We start from the raw sequence: 26,460 nt of genomic DNA, 5'->3' as shown, positions 1-26,460 counted from the left end.
TTCACATATTGAAAATGAAAATGTGTAAGTTTAAGCAAATCTCTGTGCCATGTGGGGAGAGCCCTGGCTGCTGGGGAAGCTAATTAATTCAATTTCATTAAAGTGAACCAGGGCACCTGCTTATGCCTGTGCTGGTGCTGGACACCTGGACACAGCCCTGAGCCTGCCCTGGGCTCTCTTTAATGAGGGGGACACAGCTCGACCTACTTCTTGTAAGAGTAAAAAAAATAGAAGGAGGTGCTTCCTGTTGGGTCCTCCATGAAATCATTTGGGATTTACTGGCAAAGATATTGTTTGATTTTTGGGGGTGGGGGGAGGTGACAGGGAGACTGGCTCATCCTCTGTTCACTGTTATTATTTTATCAAGAACCCCAAAGGGGCTATTTTCCACTCAGCTTTCCCAACAGTGTCTTCATGATCAAAGTCAAAACAGAAAATGTGGACCACATTTGTAGCTGGTTTAAAATGAGAGAGCTAGAAAGGTGGTTTGATTTTTCAAAGATCTCAAGTGACTAGACAGAAATATGTTCATTTGAGGCCAAAGGCATTATGCTACAGGGTTTTTTTCTCCCCAATTAGGATTTTATTTATTTTTAGAGAGAGAAGAACATTGATGTGAGAGAGAAACATCGATCGATTGCCTCTCATATGTGCCCTGACTGGGGACCAAACAGTGCAACTCAGGCACATGGCCTGACCAAGAATCGAACCAGAGAACTTTCACTTTGTGCAACAATGCCCAACCAACTGAGCCACAGCAGTCAGGGCCTATGCTACAGTTCTTTGTTCATTAATTCATGGATACATGTGTTAGACCCGAGGGAACTAGTTAATCCTAACCTACAGATGAACATGTGGAGGACCAGAGAGAGTCAGTGACCTATCGTTACACAGCCTCTGGCAGGCACAATCCCTAAATTGGCCTTTCTGCATTCTTTCAGCTGCACAAACCACCCTGCCTTTTACAGGGTCAAGGCTGGAGCTCAGGTTTAGGGCTGAAATACCTCTGGAGCTGGCCCCCTGGGAGCTGAGGGCCTGAAAGCAAACTTTCCTGAATGTCGAGTGGAAGAGATGGAACAGGGAAGTCTGAGGAGGACCAGAATCTGGGAGGACCATTGAATTCATTCGTCCCTTCCTTCCTTCATTTGCCATACACAGACTGAGTGGCTAGTGTATTTACAGGCACAGTAGTGAGCAAAACAGTCACAGTCTTTGGCTTGGCATGGCTGGAGAAGTAGGATATTTTAAGCACACTCCTTTATGGTAAGGCTCAGGTTGGAGAGAGTCAGGATGCAGTGAGAAAGGACAACAGGGGACGTGCCATGGGCTTCCTAGAGGCGGTGACGTGGAAAGTGACTGTAGGAGGGGAAGGACTGGGGTAGAACAAGCCTTAAAGCCTGCCTCTGCAAGGGCCTGGCTTGGCCTCAAACCACTGCCATTCCACTGTTCCACTCCACTTGAATTCTCCTCCCCACTTTTTCCTTTTTGTATTTTTTAAGGTTTTATTTGCTTTTTTTAGAGAGAGGGGAAGGAAGAGAGAGAAACATCAATGTGTGAGAGAAACATCGATCGGTTGCCTCTCGTATGCAGCCTGACCAGGAACCAAACATGCAACCCCGGCATGTGCCCTGACTGGGAACTGAACCGGAGATCTTTGGGGAATGACGCCCAAGTAACTGAGCCACACCTTTGGGCAACTGAGCCACACTGGTCAGGGATCCTCCCCCTACTTTTTCTTTGCACCTCATCTGGGACAATAGTCAAGAGACCAAGGAATCTTCCTCCCATCTGATTGCATCTAGATGCGGCCCAGTTCCTTCGCCCCACGCCACGTTGTAACACCGCCTGAAACCACCGTGTTAATTTATTTAACGTCCTGTCCCCACTTCATCCCCGGACTGAGCACTCCCTAGCAAGCGACGCCGAGCCCACCTCACCATTATATTCTCAGAACCGACTGCAGGCACTTATAAAACACTTGAATGGAAGCGTCTCCTCCAACGTTAACATGCTCCCAGAAGGTACGCGGGGCATGAGGGTGGACAGCACTGTTTCTCCATGCCCGTTCTGGGTGGAGCTGGCCCTCACAGCGCGTACTAGGCTAGTCACCCTCTCCCCAGGCCTCCTCTCGCCCGGGCGGGGGGGTGAGCAGTGAGAATTACCGAGGGCCAGTCTCTCGCAGGGTCTATATTCCACAGGAGAGCATAGAAGCATCCCGAGCATCGGGCGACCCACGGCAGACGCGGTCCGTGCTGAGCCCTCCTTTGCCACTCGCTGACGTCACAACTTACTAGGACACAGCTAAGCCCGGCCACACCGCTAACCCAATGTCCTGGAGTCCTTTACTCTTCCCGGCCCCACCCAGCCCATCTCCAACCTCCCGTCCCGGAAGTCAGCTAGTACCAGAGCTGACCACGCCCCCGGCACCGCCCGGTCATGACGTCAAGTGGCGAGACCATGATGTCACAGAAGCGCGGCGGCGGCCGGCCACGCCTTGCCATGGCAACGGCTGAATGAGCTCGGGCGGACGGCGAGAGAACCGCCCCTCTAAGGGTGGACGCAGCCGGACTCCCTCTCGGCCTACATACTCTCCCGCAACTGTGAGACTTCGGTGGCCGCGCAGGCAGCAGCCTGACTACCCTCGAGCGGCCGCAAAGCGCGACAGCTGTCGTTAGCGCTACCCGCTGCCGCAAAGCGGGGAGTGCGCCGCTGGTCCCCACCCCGCGCTGTGACGTCGACGCGCGCCCTGCGGCGGCGGCGGCTGCGCAGTGGGCGCCGCGCCCTCCCCGCGACGCTGGTGGCGTAAGCGCGGGCCGCGGCGGCGCTGCGAGACGGGCGAGCCGGGCGCCCGCGCGGCGGGGACGGCCCGCGCCCAACATGCGGAGGCCGGCGGTGCGGGAGCGGGGGCTCGAGCGGGCGCCGGAGCCGGAGCGAGAGCGGGACCCGGAGCGGCGGCCCGCGCTGCGCTGCTGAGGGAGCCTGGGCCACCCAGCTCGGCCGGTTGGTCGCGGGGCCACGGCGGAGGCGGAGAGGTAACGACGCGCGCGCCCTCGCCGGCTGCCGCGGCCACGCGCCCGGCCCTGCGGCCCCACCCCCGCGGACCCTGATCCCGTCGCCCCTACACCCAACGCACTCCGCTACTCCTGCAACCCACACTCTGGACCCCCGCACCCCAGATTCCTGGGTCCGTACAACCCGCGTATCCCCGTACTCCGAACCCTGTTAACCCCCACTCCCACTGACCCCGCACTCCGGGCCACGTTGCTCCAATATCTCCCTGACCCCCACAGCACACTTGAGACTCCACCCTACAGCCCCCTGACCTCCGTACTCTATACTCTTACTTCTCCTTCCTCCCTGTACTCTGAACGTTGTCCCCCTAGTGACCCCCAAACCTAGGCCTTGCCATCTCTCACATACATTCCAGGCCCAGCTGCTCACATTGACCCCTTTCTCCAGGCTCAGATGCCTTCACTCATCCCTCATCTCCAGACTCTGCTGTCTTCTCTTAACTCCTCACTCCAGACCCTGCTGCCCCCACTGTCCATTTAGCCCTACCCTACCTACCCCTAGTGCTTAAGCTCACTGTCCACTCCCCCTGGCGCCCACTCCTCCAGCTCTTTTTTCTGGACCCCTGCCTCTGCCCACCTGATTGGTTCGTACGTCCCTCCCTACAGTGGCACACATTTTCCCTCCTCTTTGTAGTGTTGAAGGTCTTTCAGGGAGAGCCCAGAGGAAAGCTTTGGGTGGGCAAGGGGTGTGCGGCAAGGAGGGGCATCAGCTTGGGTGACCTGTTGCAGGGTGCTGCTCAGGAACTCCCAGCTTTTAGTCTGGCTTCGCCCTCCACCTTCCACCCTCATCACTAGCTTTGCTGTGTGGAAGGGCTTCAGATCCCAGAGGGGTGGTGGGAGGTCTGTGCACCTCCCTTGCCATCCACACTGATCCCACCACTAATCCCTGCCCTGTTCGGGATAGTGCCTCCCCTTCCCTCTCTACCCCAACTTTTTTCCAGGGGCTAGTGGCTGGGGGCCTAAGAGAAAGCCTTGCAGTGACGTCCAGGGTGTCGTCTTGGGAGGCTGTGGGGCAGCTGAGTTATTCACGGCATTGTTTGAAGAAAATGGCCATGGAAGGTTTCCTGCGTGTAGGTGGAGTCTGGCATTTTCCCCCCAGTTTCTTCCACAGGGACACCCAGGCCTGGCCAGTGTCTGGGACTCCAGGAATGGCTGCGTGTCCCTCTGGTGGTGCTCCATCTGGTGTGACCGAGGCTCCCTCGGTCCTCTGTCCCTGCTGGGGTGGGGAACACGTACAGGCTCCGCTGGCATTTGCCAGCCAAGGCTCTTGGGAGTGAGATGAGTTGGGGAGCACAAACGCTCCCGTGGAGGGGAAAACCACCTAGCAGGAGCTGCTCTGATCAGGGAAGGGGCGACCACTGCAAGGATACAGTCACCCCTATGAAGAACAGATTGTGAGCCAGGCCCATAGGTTTGAAAGGGGGAAGTTTGCTGTGGTTGCCAATAGTTGGTTTCTGTTTTTCGCTGTGTCTCCACCAAATTGTGCTCTGAGAAAGGAAGCACTCTGGGCTCTGCAGACTGATGGGCAGGGGCCTGGTATAGCATCCCCAGATGCTCACACGGGCCTCCTCTCTCCGGGGCCCCAGGTGTTTGCACCCCCCGCTGCCCCCGCTCCTGTGGGTTCTCTGGCCATGCCTCTCAGGAATGGAATGGTAAAGCTGCTTGGGGTGCTGAGAGTGGGGCCAGCTTAGGGGGCCAGTTGTGGTTGCTGTGGGTGGAGATGTGGCCATGTTGCAGGGGTGGGGAGGCTCTCTAGAAGGAGCTGACTGGACTCTCCACCCCAGCAGTAGGGGACAGCACAGGTCTGGTTTTTCCGTGCGCCATTGGCAGTCAGCCCGTTTCTTGTAAAGTGGCTTCTTGTCTGGTTCTAGTACCTCTAATTTCTCTGAAGCAGATGACGATGGGCATCCCATTACCTGGCTCTGGGTGTTCCTGTGCTGTGACAGCAGCCCTGTGCACATTGACTTTTTTAACAGCTGGTTCTGGTTCTATCTGACTCTCGTTCTGATTATATAGTAATTCTCTCTGGGTAGCAAGAGGAAGCAGGTGAGGTTTTATAAAACTGAAAACCTTCCTGTGTGCTCACCCTAGCTTTGGGGAAGCCAGCATGCCAGCTGAGAGGTATCCTGGAGAGCTGTGAAGCCACCTGCATCTTTGGGAATTTACTGGTGGGTCTGAGCAAGGTCCCTGCGAGGCTGAACTTAGGGACAATGGCATCTCCCCTGGGATATCACTTGTCCCATCGTTAATTTTGCCGCCCCTTCTGTGTCCCCAGGAGCTGCCCCAGGCAACTCCAGGAACAGCAGCGTACTTCATTATTGTAGTTGTGAAGTTGGGTCCCTGTCTTGGCACATATTTTCTGGGCTCGGAAAACCCAGGGGTGAATGGACGGGGCAGGGAGCTGGACTAGGAATAGGAGAAGTGGGACATCTTTGGAGCTGGGCACAGGTTACAGTATGGCAAGGGCCACCAGCCTTCAAGCCTCCGTGGTGTTGGGTGGATCAGCTACCTTTGTTGTAACCCTGAAGGGGAAGTCAGGTCCCTGTGAAGGGGCCCAGCAGGTGGCTGAGATCTGGTTCTGGTGGTGGAGCAGCAGTAATGGGGGCTTCGTCTCCTGCTGGTGGCTGCTGTTATGCTCAGTGGAGGCCTTGCTGTCCTGAGTTGTGGCTGCCTGGTGGGGACTGTCGCTGCAGGTAGTGTCTCTCCATACTGGCACAGCTGTGGGCTTCCGAGCAAAGGCCTGGCTGGTCTGGAAGGCCCCTACCTCGGGCCACTCTGCATCTGCCTCCTCCCCCTTTGGGAGCTTTGTAGAGCCTTGCTGGGCACCCTCCTGAGTCCTCATTTTACGGATGAGGAAGTCAAGGCCTGAGTGGCCTGCAGGAATGAGAAGGATCTGGCTCCGACGAGGTTTCTTGGTAAACAGGGTGCCACGGTTCTGGGGCCCAACATGTACCCCCACCTGGCTCTGCTGTCACCCAGTCCTCCTCCAGATCCTGTCTGGGGTCCCCTCCCCTAGAACTCCTTAGGGCAATGAGAGGGCCCCTCCTCAGAGCCTTCCCCCATTCAAGCCGGCCCCCTCAGGACAGGCCCTTGCTCACCTAGGAGTTCAGCAAGTACCCACATTTGGAGGCTACGTTAATAGTAAAAGGCAGCTTCCTTGCTATGAGTTTTTGTCGGCCTTTGTTCAAAGTCAAATGAAGTAGCATACTACATGTGGAATGTAGTGTGCTCCTAGGTTATGTCCTCAAACTCCACAGAAGCATGTTGATGAGGAGGAGGGAGGACCAAGGCTGGCAGAACACATGGAGGTGTGAGAAGGTTCCTATTGCGGGCAGGGCAAGCGCTGCCTACTTGGGGTGCAGCCACCCTGGTTGCATGAAGGCCAGAGAACGCAGGGCTCACTGTGCCTGGCTCTGCAGGACAGGACTCTGTCCTTCTAGCAGCTCCCCTTCCAGAAGCGAGAGTCTGGCAGAATGCTCGTGGGAGAGTGGAAGAGCGCTTGTGGTCCTTGGGCCTGTCCTGCTCAGAGCCTCCCCCAGCAGCAGGCAGGGGCCCCAGGTGCAGCCGGGTGCCCGAGGTAGTCCTGGGTCATCCTGAGTTGTCCTGGGTCATGGTGGGGTCTGAGGTAGCCCTGGAGCAGGTGATTGTTATTTAGAAGGTAGAAGTATGTATAATATGTCATTATGTACCATGACTTTATGTTGGTCCATGATTCACCTTAGAGTCTTAAAAAAATTGTGCTTAAAGGTAACTTCTCACTTTTCCAGAAATCTCCCTCTGAGGATGTGAATTTTGGGGCAGTGTCACTGTAGGGCCCCCAGCCTCCATGGGGACCTTGTCTTGGAGGTAGCCCTGAGCTATCAAGTGTGACTTGTCTGTCATGGGAGCCTTTGCTAGCTGTGGTCCTGGCAGGGCCAAACCGGTGGGCACATGATGAGGCTCTGCTCGGATGGAGAGTGGGCACCCAGTGGTCACCCCAAGAGCAGCCTTGACTGCCCGGCAGGGAGAGAGCCAAGCAGCTCAGACGCCTGTGAGCGGGTTTCTAGATTTCTTCTTCAGCTAAGCCAGTGCTTCTCAAGTTTTCCCAAATTCACTTGAGTGTCTCAGAGAGTAGGCATCTCACACAGAGCATTATGGGCAGGGGGCTCTCGGAGAGACTGGCACAGACCCCTGTGGCTCATTGCTTCTAGAAAGGTTTCTGGACCGGTCATTACAGAGCCTTTCCTGTGTGATGTGTTGAGGCCACCCTGGGACTCAAGGATCTCCCAGGGACGGGGCTTTCCTCGCAGCAGCCCCAGTCGTGAGGACCGCAGATATCCCAAGGTCTCAGGTGGAGAAAGGACATCCTGCTCTTCCCTCCAGGAACTGGAAGGCTAAGGAAGAAGGTGGGGAGGCAAAGTGAGGGGGGCTGGTTCCTCCATCCTCACTGCTCTGCCCTTCAGAATGAGGCCCCTGGGTTCTTCTGCATCTTCCTGGCCCTGTTCCCATCTCCAGGCCCTCAGGGGTAGAGTTAGACCTCTGACCCTGCTTTCTCTGGCTTCCTCTGCAGGCTGGGCACTCCGTCCCTCTGGACACCTGCTAGACGGGAGACAGCTAGGTAGCTGGTTAGGGGACCGCCTTCCCTGTTTTAGGAGAGCATGTAGTACAATGGACAGGACAGCTGCTCTGCTGTCCTTCCTCCTAAGCCGGGGGCCCAGCTCCGCTGGCCCCAGTGCATTTCATGCCCTCGCCTGGTGGGTTGTGGGGGGAATACCAGGTGCTTCTCAGCCCCAGGCCTCAGCTTCCCTGTCTGATAGGGTCACACTGGTACCTGGCTCATGGTCAGTGACAATTACTTGAGAGGGGCAGATACTCAAGATCCCTGGCGAGGCTGGTAGCTTGGGACGTGAGCTGCATAGGTACTTGACAGTATGCCAGTAGCCTCGTTAAGAAGCAAAAAGCACAGGTAAAAGTCATCTTAATACATTTTATTTAACTCGATGTATTTAAACACATAATGGATAGGAGATAGCTTATTCTTTCTTGAGTTGTGTATTTGGCACCAAGAGTTCATAACTATTTGGACATAAAATTTTCATTGGAAATGCTTAGTTTTAAGAAATATACAGATTTGAATAGCAAATGGTATCCTTGGGACCAGCAGGTCCTGCTAGTAGGTCTGTCAGCCCTGCTGTGGGTTATGTGTTCCCCAAATAGGCCTTAGCCCAAGGGTGCCAGGTGCGAGGAACAGAGCAACTTCGAGAGCAACTTCATAGAGGTGTGGCCAGATACAGCAGCATAGGTGCCCAGCCAAATTGAGTTTTAAACCCAAAATTGCTTGGTATAAGTATGTCCCAAACACTGCATGGGATACACTTACACTGGAAGCTGTTGGTTGCTTATCAGGCTTTAGTGGTTACAGGCTGCCTGCATGTTTGTGCCTGGGTGAGTGTGCTGGGTTTGGGCTTAGGTTTGGGGTGGGCAGCTGGTTGGCCAGGCGGGAGATGGAACCTCACAACTGGGTGGTAGCTCCTTGCCCAGTTGCCGGGTGCAGGTTTACCCAGGCCCCTACCCACCCACCTGCACCGGCATCTTGGAGGTGCACTGGAAATCTGGGTTTTTTAGCTGCACCTCAGGTGATTCTGAGGCAGCCTTCTAGGCACTGGGGGCTGTTGTGCCCCAGGGAAGATCTTGGGGACCAAATTTGGGGTGCAGCCTGTTCACCAGTACCAGACAGCTGCATTGCCACATCTGTGGCCAGAGACAGGTCTGGGCAGCTCTGGGGTCTACAGGTCTTTAGTGCTGCATGGGCCACCCGTGTGAGGAGGTTGTCCCCTGGAGTGTGCGAGAGAGGCTGGCTCCCTGAGCCTCCTGATGCTTGAGCCCTGTGTACACAAAGGTGAGCAGGAGCCCCGTGTGTTTACACATGTGTGTGAGCCCCACGGGTGCACAGGTGAGTGGGAGCTGTGCAGTCGTCTTGACCAGGTTTGAAGTACTGGGTGTGCTGTGTGAGCTCATTGCCCCTAGACCTGGGGACCAAACCTGTCTTGGGTGGTTTGGGGGTCCTCTGTGGGCTCTCAGGTCTGCTGGGAAGGGCTGAGGCTGGCAAGTTGGTGTCAAGTTCTCACAGAGCCAGGAGTCAGCCCTTCCTCCTCTCCCTACTGTCTGGCCGGTTTCTGTGCCTGTTACTTCCTGTGGGTACACACCTCTGATTCCTTTGTGACAGAAGCCTGTTCGACTCAGGCCCAAGGGCGGGAGGTGCGGCTCTGGCAGTTCCCCTGCGTGCCTGCTGAACTTTGATCTGTAGAGGGACCAACCCTGTTCTCCAGGCCGCCAGCCACAGCGACACTCACTATGACTTTTTTTTTTAATTTTTAATTTTTTAAATTGATTTAGGAGAGAGAAATAGAGGGGAAAAAAATGATTTTGTTGTTCTACTCATTGATGCATTCATTGGTTGATTCCTGTATGTGCCCTGACCAGGGATCAAACCCACAAGCTTGACATGTTGAGACAATGCTCTAACCAACTGAGCTACCTAGCCAGGGCTAACTGTGACTTTTAAACAGCTTTGTCGAGACACTATATACGCCTCTTTTTTATTTGAGATATAACTTAGACCATAAAATTCACTGATGTGGACACCTCAGTGACTTTTAGTACATTCAGTGTTGTGTAACCAGTACCTCTGTCTAGTTCCAGAATGTTCCATCACCCTAAAAGCAGCCCTTTACCCCTTAGCAGTCACTCCTCAGCCCCTGGCAACCATGAATCCACTTCCTGTCTCTGTGATTGTGCCTGTCATGGACATTTAACATAAATGGAATCACACACTCTGTGTCTGGCTTCTCTCACTGAGCATCATGTGTTCAGCGTCTGTTTATGTTATAACAAGTGTCAGTGCTTCACTGTTTTTCATTGCTGAGTAATATTCCTATGTGTGGCTAGAGCACATTGCGTTTATCTGTTCATTAGGTGATGGATCTTCACGCTGTGTCCACCTTTTGGCCTTTGTGAATTGTGCCACGTGAACATTATACACAGGTTTATGTAGACCTTCGTCTTCAGTTCTCTTGGGCGCCCACTGAGTAGCTGGGTTGCTGGGTTATTGGTGTCTCTGTGTTCAACTTTTTGTGAAACTGCTGACTATTTCCCTCAGTGGCTGCACCACTTTCTATCCTGCCTGCCATGGATGAGGGTCCACTTCTCCATATCCCTCAACCCCATTCCCTCAATTCATGTTTCAGCGTTTGTGCCCTGGCTCCTCTTCAGGCCAGTTCTGTCCTGTCGTAGGCTCTGACCTTTTATCGTGGCAACTCTGCCTTCTCAGAATCTGGGAACCCTGAACAGTTCTCAGAACCCCACCTGTCCACTGCCCTGCACTTTTCCAGCAAGTCAGAAGTTCTGAGCCGGTGCTAGCGCACCAGTCACTGCAGCTGCACTGGGCTGGGTGCTGCATTTTGCTACATTCACAGACAGAAAGACAGACAGACAGCGTGCCAGCCTGTGGCCTTTGGTCATGGTGAGTTTTATGGCCAGGCACCCTTCACCACTCTCCCAAGGAAGGGTGTCTTGAGTCTTCAAGTGACTGAAAGAACCAGGACCTGATGTCTCGGCAAGTGAGACCACAAAACCAACATCCTGTTCTTAAGGTATTTTTAAGTAGCAAAAATAAGGCATGCATGCTGAAGAAACGAACCTTATAGCAAAGCATAAAGACTGCTTTTAAACAGCCACCCAACACCCAAAAGGTGGGTGCCATTCACTTTTGAGACCCCTCCAGACACCTGAAAACACAATTGTGTTTATGAATGGGACCTGGCACAGTAGACCTTCATCCCCTGGGGAGTGGCCAGGGGCTCATTCTGTCCCAGGCTGTGCCCACTCCTGCCTCTCAGCTTCCAGCCAGGCCTCAGTCCAGTCCTGAAGTGACACTTCTGAGAGCTCTGGGTGCAGGTTCTGTGATGGAGTCTGGGAGGGAGGCCTTGTAGGGGGGTGCTGGTGTGAGGTCCCAGGAGAGTGTGCTGGGCTTGGGCTGGGCCGCCCTTCTGGGAGGACAGCTGCCCAGCATGTCCAGTGTTGATTCAGTGGCCATCCTCCTGGCCTGGTCCTCAGTTCAGTGACATGTCCAGTTCTGGGGGATGTGTCTGATTTGAAGCGTCTCTTCCTACCCCAAGGGAGCTGGCTGGCCCTATCCCATCCTGCAAGTGGTCAGGTCCCTTGAGCAGGACCAGCTCCTCTAGATGATACTGGGTCCACCCCAGTAAAATAGGGGAGCTAGGCAGTGTCACTTTCCATGCATTCTGGCCAGTTTGTAGGTGTCTTGGGGGCCCTTTTATTTCCTTCAGCATAGTTCCCACCAGAGTTTCTCGCTATGAGGTCTTCAGCCCTGCATGTTCCCAAGCTTTGCATCTGTTCACACCACCCCGCCCTGACAGCTCTGAGAGGGGAGTCAGGAGGCCGGGAGCACCCTCCCCACCCACCTTCCCCACAATGACTGAGTTTAGGAAATGCAAAAGTATTGTTTTCATCATGCTCACTGGGAGGAAGGAAAGTGGATTCAGGCCTGGGAAGGGTGGAGAGAGGGGTACTCCCTTGGAGCCCCAGCCCCAGGGACCACTTCCTGGGCTTTTGCACACCTGCAGGAACAGCTTTGTGGGGCTGCACCATCTGCCACTTCCCTTTCTGTGCACATGTTGTTTCCTAACCCTGCAGAGGGTGGGGACAGGGCTGCATCTACATGGCAGTCACTGGTCCTGCTTCAGCCATTCCTGTCAGTTGTGTGGCCTGGATAGAGAGCCCCATGTACCTAAGTGTCAGTGTTTCTGTTTAAAAGTCAAAGTTCCCGTTCTCCACACTCTCACCGCTACTGAATGGTACTTCAGTAGAGAAGTAAGAGCATCTCTATCTCTTTAATCTGCATGTTGTGCTAGAAAGGCAGAGCGATGGGCGCCTGTGAGGCCGTCTGTACCTCCTCTGCGGCTTTGCCCGCTTTCTCATGGGTCCACCGGCCTGTTTCACAGCACTTGTTCAGTCTGAGTTCCTGTGTGGTGCTGCGCGGAAGGCCTCTGTGTCCTTGAGGGGCTCATGGTTAGGGCGCACGCGCACAGTGACCGCATATGTGCTGCCTATGGCTAAAAGGTTCAGGGGTGGGGGTGTGGTGGGCTAGGGGGGTGGCCTCACAGGTGACATTGGAGTAGGGACTGTGAGTGGGCACCATGAGCCTGTGTTTGAGGGAGGGGCAGGAAGGAGGCCACCAGAGGAGATTGTAGGTTTGGGTTTTTAAAAATAAACTGTATTTTAGAACAGTTTCAGATTCACAGAATTACTGTGAAGCGGATGCAGGTCGTCATGTCCCCATGCCCTACCCACACCTTCTGTCAGTGTGGTGCCTCCATCACAGCTGATGAGCCAGGACTGAGATGTCATTAATAAGTAAAGTCCATATTTACTTGGATTTCTCCTCAGTTTTCCCTGACAGCCTGTCTCTGTCTGCCCCAGGACCCCGTCAGGATCACACATGACTCTCAGTTCTCACATCTCTCAGGCCCCTCTGGCTGAGATGGTTTTCCCACTTTCCTGTGTGGATGTCCTGGACTGTTATGTCCTGTGGGACATCCCCAGTTTACATTTTCTGGTCTTTTCTCCATCACACTGAAGGGCATGCCCTGCCCATATGTCACCTCGGTCCCTGCTGTCCTCACAGCTCCTCACTGCTGACCCTGACTGACTCTTATCTTCCTGGTGGGGTGCTGGTCAGGCATCTCCACTGAGAAGTCCTTTGAGGGCAGAAGTTCAAGATCAAGCTGTCAAAGGATCGCACTCTCTCCTGAGGTTCCAGGAGGGTTGGGAGGGAGGCCGTGTCCTTCTGCCTCTTCCAGCTTCTAGTGGTTGCCAGAGTTCCTTGGCTTTTGGTCCCATCTCTTCAGTCTCTGCCTCCATTGTCACATGGCCTTCCTTTTCCTTGCGTCTTTGTTTCCTCTTCTGATAAGGACACTTGTCACAGATTAGGACCCACCCACATTTGTAAATAAGGTTGTGTGCCCAGACACCAGGGGTTAGGAACTATCTTGTTGAGGACACATCTCTGTCTACGCAGAGGACTGATACTGTGCTGGAACTGTAGCTGGAACAGGTAGCAGAAATGCCCAGGATGGGTCTGGCCTTACCAGGGACCATCACAAGGACATCCCTGCCCCTTGAGAGACAGTTAGCTCAGTGTAAGTTGTGATGAGGGCTGACCAGGTGTCTGTGGGGCCTGTCAGGAGCACACCCTGAGATAATGGAATGTGCCAGACATGCTCCGTCCAGGACAGTGCGCACCAGCCCCAGGTGGCAGCACCAGTGCCTGACATCAGGTACCACGCCCCAGGAGAGGAGCCTGGTTTCCCTGCTTGCTGTCTCCCAGCCCGCCTCGTATTCCTTTCGGCTCTGTAGGAGGAAATTTTCAGATGTGTCCAAATGTGGGAGAGCATGGTGCTCCCCACACCTCCTGTCCATGGGCTCATGACCTGGCCTGAGTTGCCAACATTTGTTCAGTTAACTCAGTCCCCTCCGGTGTTCTCTGCAGCATTGCAGCAGGTTCTCTGTGGAACCCGTTATTAGTTACAGCTGGTGCCTGCAGTCAGTGCCAGCCAGTTCCAGAGCTGCTGCGTGCCAAGGGCACTCCCGTGTCTGCACCTGTCTGGGAGATGCACTTTTACGACCCGAACTGTTGTGCTTCGTTTTTGGTTGCCATGGTCTGAGGTTGCAGAGTTTGTAGTAGCTGTGGCTGTGCTTGATTTTCCTGAACTGTGTGAGAGCATCATGCCACCTCGTGACCATCGCCTGTGACTTTCCTGCCCTCTCCCAAGAGCATTGACGCGTCTAGTCCACCTTTCCATGATGGGCGTGGTGACAACTGTCCCTTCTCACAAGCCTGCCTCCTTTCCTCCACCCAGTCTGGTGAGGACCTCAGACAGGAACTCTGCAAGCCCTCTGGGTGTGCACACCCTGGATCACTGATACGTGACCTCAGGCCACCTGCTTGCCTTGCTTAGTCCCATGTCTGTGCTTCCTGCTGATGGCACTACTCCCGCCGCCCCCCCCCCCCGCCCCCCCCGAGTCTGGCCGTTTCCTCTCCCTTGGTCTATAACTTGGTGCATTAAGGCCCATTTCTGCTTAATCCTTTTCGACACTGACCTTGTCCCCAGAGGTTGGGCAGCCATCCTCTGGGGACAGGGTCATCATGGGCCACTTCATGACATGATGTTGCATAGCCCCAGGGTGGGCATGTCTCCCCCATCCAAGTCCCTCTGGGGGAGCAGTGAGCAGACGCCAGGATGTGGCGCGCACTGGGTGTTCATCATCATGACTCCTGGGGTGCTGAGTTCCTGGACCTGGATGAATCCTGGGGAAGAGGTCCTGCCTCTACATGTCACCAAGTCTCCAGGCAGAGGTGGGCTCCCACTGTAGGGGGACACGTGTCCAGAGTTGCCTAGAAGGGGCTGTAGCCAGGACCGCCTGAGTCCAGGTGCTTCCGAGGCTGTACTCACACTGGGGTCCCCTGGGGAAGGAGGCTGCCGGCATCTTCCTCAGACTTGCCCTGTGGCTGTGCTGGTGATGTCAGCCAGGGACTATGACATCACTGACTGGAGATGGTCAGAGAAAGGGGTTCCTGGGGCCCCTGCAGGGGAGCCAGCCCGTGGCCCTGACAAGATGGTGGACCCCAAAAAGAACAGGGCAGGTAACTCTCCTGAGGTGCGCACTGAAGGAGGAACAGGGCCCTGAAGTGGAGCATTCTGTGAGACCATCTCAGTGTGGACATGGGTGGGAGAGCAGCTTCCAGGGGCCTTCTGGGGCTCATTTCAGCGCAAAGTTGAACTTGGCTGTGGAGCCCCCGCCCCTGGAGGGCCTACCCTATGGGAGAGGCTGGGGGGGTACAAGGGAGGGCCATGCTGGTGTGGTTGAGGCTAAATGAGGAAGTCCCCTCCTCCAGGATAATTACTTGTAGCTTCCGGGCCTGGACTGAGGTCAGACACTCCATTCCCCTTAGGCCTTAGGCCACCTGCTTCCCCCCAGGTGTGCTGGACTGGGCATTCAGCTCTGGTCCTAGGGCTACTTAGGCTTTCTTCCTTGCAGTCCCCACAGTCCGGTGCATGACTCGTTCTTGCTGTCTCCCTGCAGGTCCCACCTAGCTCAGAGCAGCAGGGAAAGAACCCAGAATGCCCCCATGTGGCTGGTGGGTGGTGGGGCAGTGCCTTCCACAGGCTTGGGGTGGCAGCTCCTGTTTGTGGGGTGAGCAGGGGCTGGTGTCCTTCGGGAGGAGTCGGGCCCTTTACCTGCCTCCCGGTGACTGCACACCTGCCCTGTGTAAGGGGGCTGCGTGGGGCCCAGACACACTGCAGTAGGGGTCTTTGGGGTCATGCTGTAAGCCCAGGTGGGGGGGCAAGTATGCCAGAGTCTTCCGTCCTAGCTGGCTGCTGTCTCCCCACCACGGCATGCAGGGGGCCAGGTCCGACGTGTGTGGAGCCTCCATTTTTTTGCAGGGCCACATCCCTTCTCCATGTTGGCTGTGCTCAGGCTCAAGGGTCACATGCAGGTCAGGCACCTCCTGGTGCCTACTTATGCATACAACCCCTCTGGAGAGGACTGCCAAGCTTGGGAGGGGGTGGACATATGTGAGGTGTGCACATGTGTGAACGTGGGGAAGGGTGTGTATGTATGTGGGTGTGTCAGCACAGGAAGGGGCGTGCACGTGTGTGAGAGCACAGGAAGGTGTATGTGTGCACTGCACCTCTGGATCCCTGCTGTCTTGTGGTCCCGCCTCTCCGTGAGCACATGGCTGGAATTCCCCTCTATGGAGTACCTGCCTCTTCTGTCTCTCAGACTTGGGGATAGCCGTTTCCAGAACCAGAGTCAAAGGCTAACAGCAGGCTCTGTCCTTGACCTGGTTCTCAGAGGTCCCCCACTTCTGTCCCCTTTGGTCATTCCCAGGGCTTCGTTCCTGCTTCAGGGTGAGGGAGGCCCATATCGTGGGTTGAGATACCCCTGGGGTTCTCACCTCCAAGGCCTCATGGTGTCACTGTGTCCAAGTTACTGCTGCTCGCATCTGCAGCTGGCCAGGCCCTCAGTCAGTAGGGGGAGGAAGGGTGCTCTGTGTTCTGCCTCTTCCTTCTTCCTGGGAACGACCCTTTGGCTTGAGGGGAGGAGCTTTGTGCCGGCTGGCTCCTGCCTCTTTCTGCATCCAGGTTCCTCCTGGTTCTGGGGCTTCTGTCAGTTGATTGGCTCTCACCCTTCACAGTGCAGTTGTTCTCAAGCTCTGTTGTGGGCCAGCACACAACAGTGAGCATCTTATACCTCTTTGACATGTGGCATTCATGGTGGCCTCTGCCCCTACTCCCCTGAAAGTCACAAGTTACACTTTTGCCTTCAGAGATCTTTCCAGAATGCCATCCTGCTGTACCAGCTTCCTTGGGCTATGCTCTGGATCCTGGACTGACTATGGGTGGGTGGGTGGGTTTCAGTCTTCTAACCTGTGTCTCTGTTTTCTCCCTAGCTGGGAGCCACGAGATTTGAGGCAGCGGGACCTGTCAGCAGAATGTGTCCTCTCCCTGCGTGCGACCCTGAGGCCACCGAGATGAGTGCCGCAGCCTGGCCCTTGCGAGCACCCACGTCTCACTAGCTAGGAGTCCACCAGGCGCCATGGTGTTCTAGCCCCGAAGAGCCACCTGTGACCTCAGGTCTCCACAGACCCAGGATTTGTACAGCAGCAGAGTCACCGTGGAGAGGCCAGGGTACCACAAACTTATGGATTTTGACAAGAAAGGAGGGAAAGGGGAGTCGGAGGAGGGCCGGAGAATGTCCAAGGCTGGCGGCCGGACCAGCCACAGCGTCCGGAGCACGGGGACCAGTTCTGGGGTCCTGATGGTGGGCCCCAACTTCCGGGTCGGGAAGAAGATAGGCTGTGGCAACTTCGGGGAGCTCCGGCTAGGTGAGCCCCGCTCATTTGCATTCAGGGGATGGGGGGGTGCTGGCCAGCGGGGTCACAGCCACTCGCAGGTGGCCTCCCTAATTGTTGCAACCAAGACACAGGTAAGTGTGTATGAGTTTGTTCCTCAAGGAGGAGGTTGGGTAAGAAGGGTAGACGCCTGGCCTTGCCCCGTGTGTCTGAGGAACAGCTCTGTTGGGGGATCTGCGCGCACTCATGAGAGGGCTGACATAGAAGCCCCCAGCGTTTAAACTGGAGCAATTACAAGCTCAGCTCCTGCTCAGCATGTGCCTGTCAGGAGCTGTGAGTGGCCCTGTGTTTGGGGTTTCTGAGCCTATGTACTTTCGGGCTGGGGCCCAACACTCCACTGATGGGAGGGGCACGCAGAGTGGGCACTTGGCCATCCTATCAGTAACTGAGACCAGTGGGAGAAGGAGAGATAGGCAGCTCCTCAGAACATGTGGCTCCACACACCCAGCCTGGCCTCCAGATCAGGGCCCAAGCAGCATGGCAGCCAACTCTTCAGCTTCCCCTGGATGGAGCTATCCCCCCTTCCCTGTTAGGGTGTTCATGTGCGTGTGCATGTGGGCTCCCACATGTACAAAGATGAGAATGCACACACATGTCCCTGGGCCTCCTTTTGGTCTGCAGCTGAGGGAAGGGTGCCCTATGTAACTCTGGGGACTCAGCATCATGGGTCCTGCTCTTGGGCTTTGGGAGCAGCAGCCTAAGCAATCCAGGTCAGCACAGACATGTGTTGGCAGTTGTGGGGCATAGCAGATTTTGGCTTGAAACATTTTTTTGAAAATTGAGGTATGTGTTCTTTGTGCCTGGCTTCCTTTGCTCAGCATGTTTCTGAGAATATCCATGGTGTCGTGTGCGTCAGTAGCGAGTTGCTCGTTGTTACTCTGTCCATTTCTATGACTGCACTCCATTTTGTCCATCTGTTCTGCTCAGGGATATTCGGCTGTGCCCAGATTTTGGCTGTTGTGAATAAAGCTGCCCTGAGCGTCCTTCCCATAATCTTGTGTAACAAGTGATTGTTAAAGAATTGGGTCACAAAGGAAGTGTGCCAGATGGATGTTCAGAGTGGTTGTACACTTTAATCTGTAGACAGCATGTGGGAGTTCTGGGTATCCCACATCCTAACCAACATTTGGGGCTTGTCAGGCTTTTTCTTGTAGTGGGTATAAAGCGGTGTCTCTGGATTTTATTTGCATTTCCTTGGTGACTAATGTTGAGCACTGTCGCTGTACCTAATAGGGAATAGCGTATAGGGTATACCCTATACCTAATGTCGCTTTTTTCTTTGTTTTGAAGATTTTCTTTGGTTTCACATTTTGATTCTGCGTTGTTTAGGTGTGGTTTTCTTTGTGTTTATTACCCTTGGAGTTCATTGGACTTCTTGAATCTGTATAGTGACATTTTTTCATTAAATTTGGAAAAACTTTGATCGTTATTTCTTCAGATTTTTTTCTGCCTTAGCTTACTGTGTTCTCATTCTCAGACTCCAATTATACATGTGTTAGGAGTGTTTGATGCTCTCCCACAGTTCCTCAAGCCCTTCTCCATAGTCTTCTGGCTTTTTTCTCTTTGCTTCAGTCTAGACAGTTTTTATTGCCCTGCTGTAAGTTCACCCTTCTTTTCTCTGCAGCGTAGTGTCCAATCTGTTGTTGGAGCCATCCAGTGAATTTTTCACTTCATATGCAGTATTTTTCACTTCCATCTGACTCCCGTATTTCTCTCGAGATCTTCTATCTGCATGTACATTTTGCCCATCTTTTTCTTTAAATCCTTGAACATACTTGTAGCTGTTATAAACACCCACATATGTGGTGCCTTTGACTTTGTTTTTTCTTGTTACAGCCCTCTTTTCCTCACTGTTCACATGTATAGTGATGTTTTATTGTATGTAGGACATTGTGGGTGCTGCCATATGTCACAGACTTTCAAATCTAGGTTGAGGTTTGTGCTGATGACTTACCTTGACTCCATCATGAACTGATTTTGGCTTTATTAGGGCAGGTTGAGAGTAGACATTACTTAAGGGCTGGAGTTGCCTCACGTGTGGGCTTTCTGGGTTTTTAGCCTAAGGTATGGGACGTTCATACCCTGGCTGGTGTGGCTCAGTGGATTGAGTGCTAGTCTGTGAACTGAAAGTTCGATTCCCAGTCAGGGTACATGCCTGGGTTGCAGTCCAGGTTCCCTCTGTTGGAGGCCTGCAACCAGTGGATGTTTCTCTCGCTCTTTCTCCCTCCCTCCTCCTCTCTCTACAAATAAAGTTTTTAAAAAGTGAAACTTTCTAAGATTAGGGGAGTTCAGGGAGGCCTTCCTGCTTTGTGTCTTCCATCTTGTGTGCCCTGCGGAATCTTCCTTCTGCTCACAGCCCCTTCGGAGTTCTCTGCCATGCCAGGCCTTGCAGGCTCTCACCTTCTGCATGCACAGTTAATGTGAGCATTGGTGAGGCTCTCAGAGCCCAGAGCACCTAGACTCCTTCAGAAGTCTAAACCTGCAGGCCTTAAGCGCCTCTGTGTGCGCACAAACTCGTGTGTGGCTCGACTCCAAGGACTTTGGCTCTCCTAGAACTCATGTGCAGTCAAAACATGAGGTTTTTTTCGCCAAGACACAGAATAAAATGACCATTTACTGTAAAGGATCAGACCTCATGAATGTTTAAAATGTTTATCACAAAACATTAAGAACGGGACTAGGCAAAACACAGACTGGGAAGAAATATTTTCAGAGCACCATTTGACAGAGCGCTGGTGTCCGGGATATGTGGAAGGACGACAATTTGATGATAAAAGGACTGACACTCTAATTAAAAATGAGCAATAGATTTGAACAGACACTTTATGTAAGCAGACAGACAAATGGCCAGGGAGCGCAGAAGGCACCAACCTGAGCTATGCTCCATGTTTGCAGCATGAGCCAGCAAAGCTCCTGGAGAAGTGACTAGCCTGCCCACAGAAAGGCCCGTAGGCAACGTTCACTACAGCTCTGCTTATAACAAAACCAGAAACAACCTGGGTGTCCCCGTGCTGACGGGGTATGTCCCCTTGATGGGGTAGGTCTCCATTCAGCTGTCAACAGAAACCATGGACACACTTCAACGCAAGAATCTCGAGCTCATCATGCCATGTGAACGGATCTAGGGAGGAGAGGACACACCAGATGATGCCACCTCGGTGCAGGTGGGGGTGGACCGAAAAGCAGTGCGAGCGGTGGGGCTATTCTATGCCTTGGTAAGGGTGGGGGTTGTGCAGGATCATGCACTGGCTAAAGCTCATCAGGTGGCACACTTCAGATGTGTTCATTTCACAGATAAAATGTCACCTCCCGCAGGAGAAACAAAAACTATAAGTACACAATGAACGTAACCTGCAGGCTGGAGTATTTCGGGGCCGGTACTGATGCCTGCAACTTCAAAATGTATCTACAAATCAGATTCATGATTGATAGATATGCAACAGAACAGATAGCAAATTGTTCATTATGTTATCTAGGCAGTAAGGATGTGGTTCGCTGCACAGTTCTTTCTGTATTTCTGTGTTTAAAACTTCGATAATAAGAAGGTGGTGGAGGGGACAGGAACACACCTATTTTTATCAAAACCCAGGAACCAGGACTAAAAGGAGGCCTTCCTGCCCTGCTAACTGATGTCTGTGAAAAGCTTTATTTTATAACAACTGGGTACCTCCTCTCACCCATTGCGGACAGTGGCATGGAGTGGAAATGAAGGGTAAAGAGATTGGGAAAGAAGAAATACAACTGACTAGTTGCCAATCACACTGTGTGGCAGCAAGAGTAATCTCAGTAAGCAAGTAGAGGGGGATAAGTTTACAAGGCTGCAGGTCGTACTAGCACAGAGGCCAGCTGTATTTCTCTATCTGAGCAACAATTGGACAATAAAGGTTTAAAAACAATGCTAATCATAAAGAGTTCCAGAATTCATCAAGTGTCTCCAGAGTAAACCTAACAGAGGCTGGACAAGCTCTCTGAGAGCCACAGAACATCGCTGGGAGAAGTTCATTCCCGGCGTGGATGAGACCGGTATGAGATGTTGCCACCATCAGTTCTGCCGCAGATTCCAGGACACTGCAGGGCTCTGAGAAAGTCAGTAAGCTGACTGTGAACCGCCGTGGAAACCAAGGCCCTGGAATAGCCACAGCAGAGTGGGAGACTCATACCCACTGCTGGGTGCCCCGGTGATGGGGACACCTCTGCACACACCAGGATGGGGCAGGGACTGTGGCCGGTAGAGCAGATTAATGCAGTGGGGAACCCTGGCCTCGGCCTCTGGGGTTGAACACTGGTGTCGGCTGCCATGTGGGTGGGGCAGAAATAGCTAGTGCGCCGGTGTCACCCAGACTGTCCTGCAGCAGCAGGCAGAGAGTAAGGTAAGGCCAGGTGGTGCAGACACATGGTGTGGGGGCCATGTTCGCGGTGTACAGGACCCAGCGATGGTGGTCCCAGGACAAAGTCAGGACAGGCTGATGCTGAGAGGGGCCGTTTGGCCAGAGATGGTGATGCAGGTGGTACACAGCACTGCACAGTAACTGGCTAAGGCACACGCAGCAGTGGTGTGGCAGGTCACCCAGCAGTGGTGGCTGGACCATCTAGGGCTCTGTTAGCATTAGAGACCCTAACGGGTGAAAAACGACTCCATCAGGTTCTCATGGAAGTCATGTTTGTGCAGTTCTGTGAGGTTGGGCACATTAGCTCTTTCTCTGTGGGCACCTGGAGATGCTGATGGGTGGGACCAGCAAGACCTGCCTCTGGTGGCCTTATTTTAACCTGAGAAGGGTACAGGTCTCCTTTCCTGGTCTGCTGGGTTCTGTGGCCTGGGGAAGCCAGCCTGGGCTCTCCTGCCTGCCGGCACTGTGGGCAGGGTCACCTGACATAGCTGACGCGGAGGTGGGGATATCAGCACCGGGGTAGGGGTGCAGGAGGAGGGCTCAGGGCACCTGGGGTGAGTCCTCTGCAGGTCGTGACAAACCTTATGGGGTGGGGGTGGTGGTCTAGCCAGAGGTCCGTACTGCATAATCATGGGAAGGATGGGGGAGTAAGGTGCTGGGATGAACCAGGGGAGGGGAGGCAAGGTGAGGGCCACTGGTGGGAGGGATCCACTGCATAGGCCCCGGAGGAGGGGGGCATGGGCCGGTCCGGGCTATATGTCACCTTCTGTCTTCAGGTCCCGTGGGGAGGCATTGAGTGAACTGTACCCGTGGGGGTCCTGGGGATGGAGTCATGAGGGAAGGGGGGAATACTTAGGGGATATGGATGTCTTCGGTTCCTTTTGCTGCAGTGGGTGCTGAGAAGGGCCATGGGTGATGGGGTCTTTGTTCCATTTTTAATGGGAGAATTGGAGCATGTTGGTGCACTTATTGGGGAGGTTCCTGCCAAGGAGTTGGGGGTAGCTGCTTGAATGGGCGGAGGCGGGGCTAGGAGGAATTACTTGGTGAGCTGGTGGGGCTGGTGGGCGCTGAGGTCTAGAGTACATAGAGGGTGGTGGGTGGAGGCTGCGGAGGAGAGGGCAGCAGTGAGACGGAGATCCCAGGATGTGAGGGTGTGGAGCAGACCCTCTGCTCCACAGATGGGGACTTAAAGGGGTGCAAGTATCTTGCAGGTATCCTTTTCACTCCCAGGACCTGGGATGACAGGGCCAAGTTCGGGGGGGGGGGGGGGGACTGCTGGGGAATAGCAGGTGCCCCTTGGAGGTGGGTAGGGCGTGTAGGATCTCTTGCCTGCTGCGCGGGGTGGAAATTGGGGGCCAGGTGGCGCTGCTGTGCTGATTCCTCTCTCCTTCACAGGAAAGAATCTCTATACAAATGAATATGTAGCTATCAAATTGGTGAGTCCAGGTTCTTCCCCCCCAACGGCAGTCTGTCCCCACATGGAGCTCATCTAAGTGGGGTCTGGGGCAGGAGGTGGGGACACGTTATGCCCCAGGTAACCCTTCACCTGATCCTCCTTGTCACCTCAGGAGCCCATCAAGTCCCGGGCACCACAGCTGCACCTAGAGTACCGTTTCTACAAGCAGCTCAGCACCGCAGGTACCCAGATAGGGGCAGTAGGGCAGTGGGGGTCAGGTGCAGAGCTCAGTCGGGGGCAGCGGGTGCCTGCTGCAGGCCCCTGTAGGCATCTGTGCATGCTCTGCCCACAGAGGGTGTCCCTCAGGTCTACTACTTTGGCCCGTGTGGGAAGTACAACGCCATGGTGCTGGAGCTGCTTGGGCCCAGCCTGGAGGACCTGTTCGACCTGTGCGACCGCACGTTCACGCTCAAGACTGTGCTCATGATCGCCATCCAGCTGGTGCGGGTCTGGGCTGTGGGACTCCTGGCTGTGAGGCAGGATGGGGCTGTGGCTGGGAGGGGGTGAGGGAGGGGCCGTGCAGGGCCTGGGCAGATGGGGACATTGGCCCACCCACCCCCAGATCACCCGCATGGAGTATGTGCACACCAAGAGCCTCATCTACCGCGATGTGAAGCCGGAGAACTTCCTGGTGGGGCGGCCAGGCAGCAAGCGGCAGCATGCCATCCACATCATTGACTTTGGCCTGGCCAAGGAGTACATCGACCCCGAGACCAAGAAGCACATCCCATACCGCGAGCACAAAAGCCTGACGGGCACGGCGCGCTACATGAGCATCAACACACACCTAGGAAAGGGTAAGTGGCACACGGGCGGGAGTCGGAGGGGTGGGGAGAGCGTGCTGACCTGCTGTTGCCCCGCAGAGCAGAGCCGCCGTGACGATCTGGAGGCGCTGGGCCACATGTTCATGTACTTCCTGCGTGGCAGCCTGCCCTGGCAGGGGCTCAAGGTGGGCCAAGGCACGGGGGTCGCGGGGCGGGAGCGCCATGCCTCCCGGTGATGGCACTGACCGCCCTCCCCACAGGCGGACACACTCAAGGAGCGCTACCAGAAAATTGGGGACACCAAACGGGCCACGCCCATAGAGGTGCTTTGCGAGAGCTTCCCAGGTGAGGGCAGCCCTCAGCCAGTGCTCCCTGCCCTCAAGGCCTCTGCTCCCCGTCCCCCCCAGTCCCCTCCCCTGCGTGTCCCCCTCCCACATGCACCCCCAGCCCTGCCTACTGGCTCTTCTCAGAGGAGATGGCCACATACCTGCGCTACGTGCGGCGCCTGGACTTTTTTGAGAAGCCCGACTACGACTACTTGCGTAAGCTCTTCACCGACCTCTTTGACCGCAGCGGCTTCGTGTTTGACTACGAATACGACTGGGCGGGGAAGCCCCTGGTACGTGGGGGCAGGGCCTGAGTGTGGAGCGGGTCCTGGGCACGGGAGACTGTAACCCTGGATGCAGTTAAGAAGTCGGGAAGTGGAGGGCTCTCCCTGGGATGCGGGCAGCCCCTAGGCATGGGGAGGTGGGACCCCAGTTGTGTGGCCTTTACCCCGGATGTCAAGGTATGGGGCCTGGACATGGGGAGAGGCGAGGTGGGACCCTGAACCTGGTGGCTGTGCCTGGATGTGGAGGAGGACCCAAGTACCTGGAGCCTTGGTGCAGATTCAGGTGAAACCCTGGTTCGTGGGGTACAGTGATGCCGGGCTTCAGCACCCTGTCCTGTCCACCCTGCAGCCGACGCCCATCGGCACAGTCCACTCTGACCTGCCTGCGCAAACTCAGCCTAGGGACAAAGCCCAGCTGTACAGCAAAAACCAGGTGAGGTGCCAGGCCAAGAACGCCAACAACCCTTGGGGGACGTGCGGATCACGGCCCATGTGACCCTCCTGCTACCCACCCACCCAGGCGCTGAACTCTACCAACGGGGAGCTGAATGCAGATGACCCCACCGCCGGTCACTCCAATGCCCCCATCACGGCGCCCGCAGAGGTAGAGGTGGCGGACGACACCAAGTAAGACCCAGGGCAGCATCTGGGGGTGGAGAAGGCTTAGGCCCAGCTGGTACCCCATGCCCGACTTGTCCCTCCCTGACCCATGCCCACTTTTTACGCCCTCGCTTCCTTGCTCCAGGTGCTGCTGTTTCTTCAAGAGAAGAAAGAGGAAATCACTGCAGAGACACAAGTGATCCCTGGCAGTGGCACCCCACACCCTTCTGCTGCAGTCCTTGGGGGAGCTTGTCTGGGTAACCCACAGCCAGGACAGGGACTGTGGCCCCGAGCTGCCCGCCCCCACGTGGGTTACTTCCTTCACATAAGACTTTGGCCGAAATTTCTACACCTGTGTCTAGTCCTCCCTTCCAAGAGCATTAACTATTTAAAACAAGGAAAAGAAAACACAGCGGCCGCCCTCCCGCGCCCCTTCTGCCATGTCTGCTGAAGTGAGTAGTGTGACCTGGAGGCGCCGGCCACCCGTGCTGTCCAGCCCACCAGCCCTGTTAGTGTCATAAAGTCCAGCTTGTCTCCCTCTATCCAAAGGCCATTTTCTCGAGGGGGAGCTGTGGGGCATTGCTGCCAGGGGTGAACCTGCCCTAGGCCTCCCCAGTCAAAGGGGAAGACGGGGTGGGGGCGGCACCCCAACCAAAATGCTGCACCAAAGCTTGGACGGCACGGCCCACAGGTGTTCTTGCTGTGCCTGCTCCTGGAGCCTGGGGCGGCCGTTCCTGTGGCCACTTGGCCAGGGCTCTGCCCGGTGTTGGGGCTTCTGGTGTCCACACTCGGTGCCACTGAGCCACAGGAGACAAGCGCCTTAAAGCCCCGTCTCAGCCCACAGGTGCGGCAGAGGCCAGGCAGCCACGTGCGGGCAGCCAGAGCCGCTGGGGCGTTGGCAGCGGCGTGTGCATCTAGGTGTTGCTTTACAAAGTGTACAGAAATGGCACTTCCGTTTCTCTGATGCTTCCTGGAAGCCATAGAACTTAGGGGCTTTTTTTAAAAAATAAAGGAAAATGAAACCAGTTCTGAGTATAACGTTCAATCTTTATGAGAAGCTTGGATGAAACTGGCAGCAACGCAGATTCCCATGTCCCTAGGAAGGGACAGGCTAGGAGATGGTGACAAACCTGGAGCTAGATTGGCAGGAGGAATGGATGGTCAGAAACAAATTAACAGAACTAAAGTAAGAGTTGGGTTTGGTTGTGCTCTTGGGGTGTAGGTAAAAAAACCACTCAACTGAATGATGAGAATAGGAGAAGTGACAAATACTCAAAACTGCAGGATAGGTGCCTCACCGATGCTACACGTGTAGAATGAAGCACTAAAATGGCTGGCTTTCCAGGAGAAACAAGGTAGCTGCTGTTGGTGAGTCTTGAGTGCAGGCAGGACAACTGGTCTCCTTGGTGCTGTGGACTGAATGTGTCTTCCCACGTTTGGAAGTTGACAGCCAGCTCCCCCCAGGGGAGAGTTAGGAGGTGGGGCCTTTGGGAGGTTAGATGATGTCAAAGGGTGGGACACTCACGATAGGATTGTTGTCCTTGTCAGGAGAGGAAGAGACCAGGGCTGGCCCTCCACAGCAGGAGGACACAG

General features: G+C 54.9%; 1 protein-coding gene across 1 annotated transcript; it reads left to right on the top strand.

Annotated features, from left to right (window-relative positions):
• Window positions 1-2,773: 2,773 nt before the first annotated feature.
• On the top strand, window positions 2,774-26,069 carry CSNK1G2 (casein kinase 1 gamma 2). Its single transcript, XM_054587151.1, has 12 exons — window positions 2,774-3,032; window positions 16,588-17,022; window positions 22,833-22,873; window positions 23,006-23,075; window positions 23,186-23,334; window positions 23,456-23,690; window positions 23,757-23,842; window positions 23,918-24,002; window positions 24,128-24,276; window positions 24,617-24,700; window positions 24,788-24,894; window positions 25,013-26,069. The coding sequence occupies exons 2-12, from the start codon at window positions 16,839-16,841 to the stop codon at window positions 25,065-25,067; spliced, it is 1,245 nt and encodes a 414-aa protein (XP_054443126.1). The 5' UTR covers window positions 2,774-3,032; window positions 16,588-16,838; the 3' UTR covers window positions 25,068-26,069.
• The last annotated feature ends 391 nt before the right edge of the window (window positions 26,070-26,460 follow it).

Source organism: Pteronotus mesoamericanus, unplaced genomic scaffold, assembly GCF_021234165.1.
Source record: "Pteronotus mesoamericanus isolate MK-2021 breed Mesoamerican mustached bat unplaced genomic scaffold, CSHL_Meso_final contig_1210, whole genome shotgun sequence".
Lineage (NCBI taxonomy): Eukaryota > Metazoa > Chordata > Mammalia > Chiroptera > Mormoopidae > Pteronotus > Pteronotus mesoamericanus.
The sequence above is the reverse complement of the archived record's forward strand: the minus strand, read 5'-3'. Positions and strand labels throughout refer to the sequence as shown.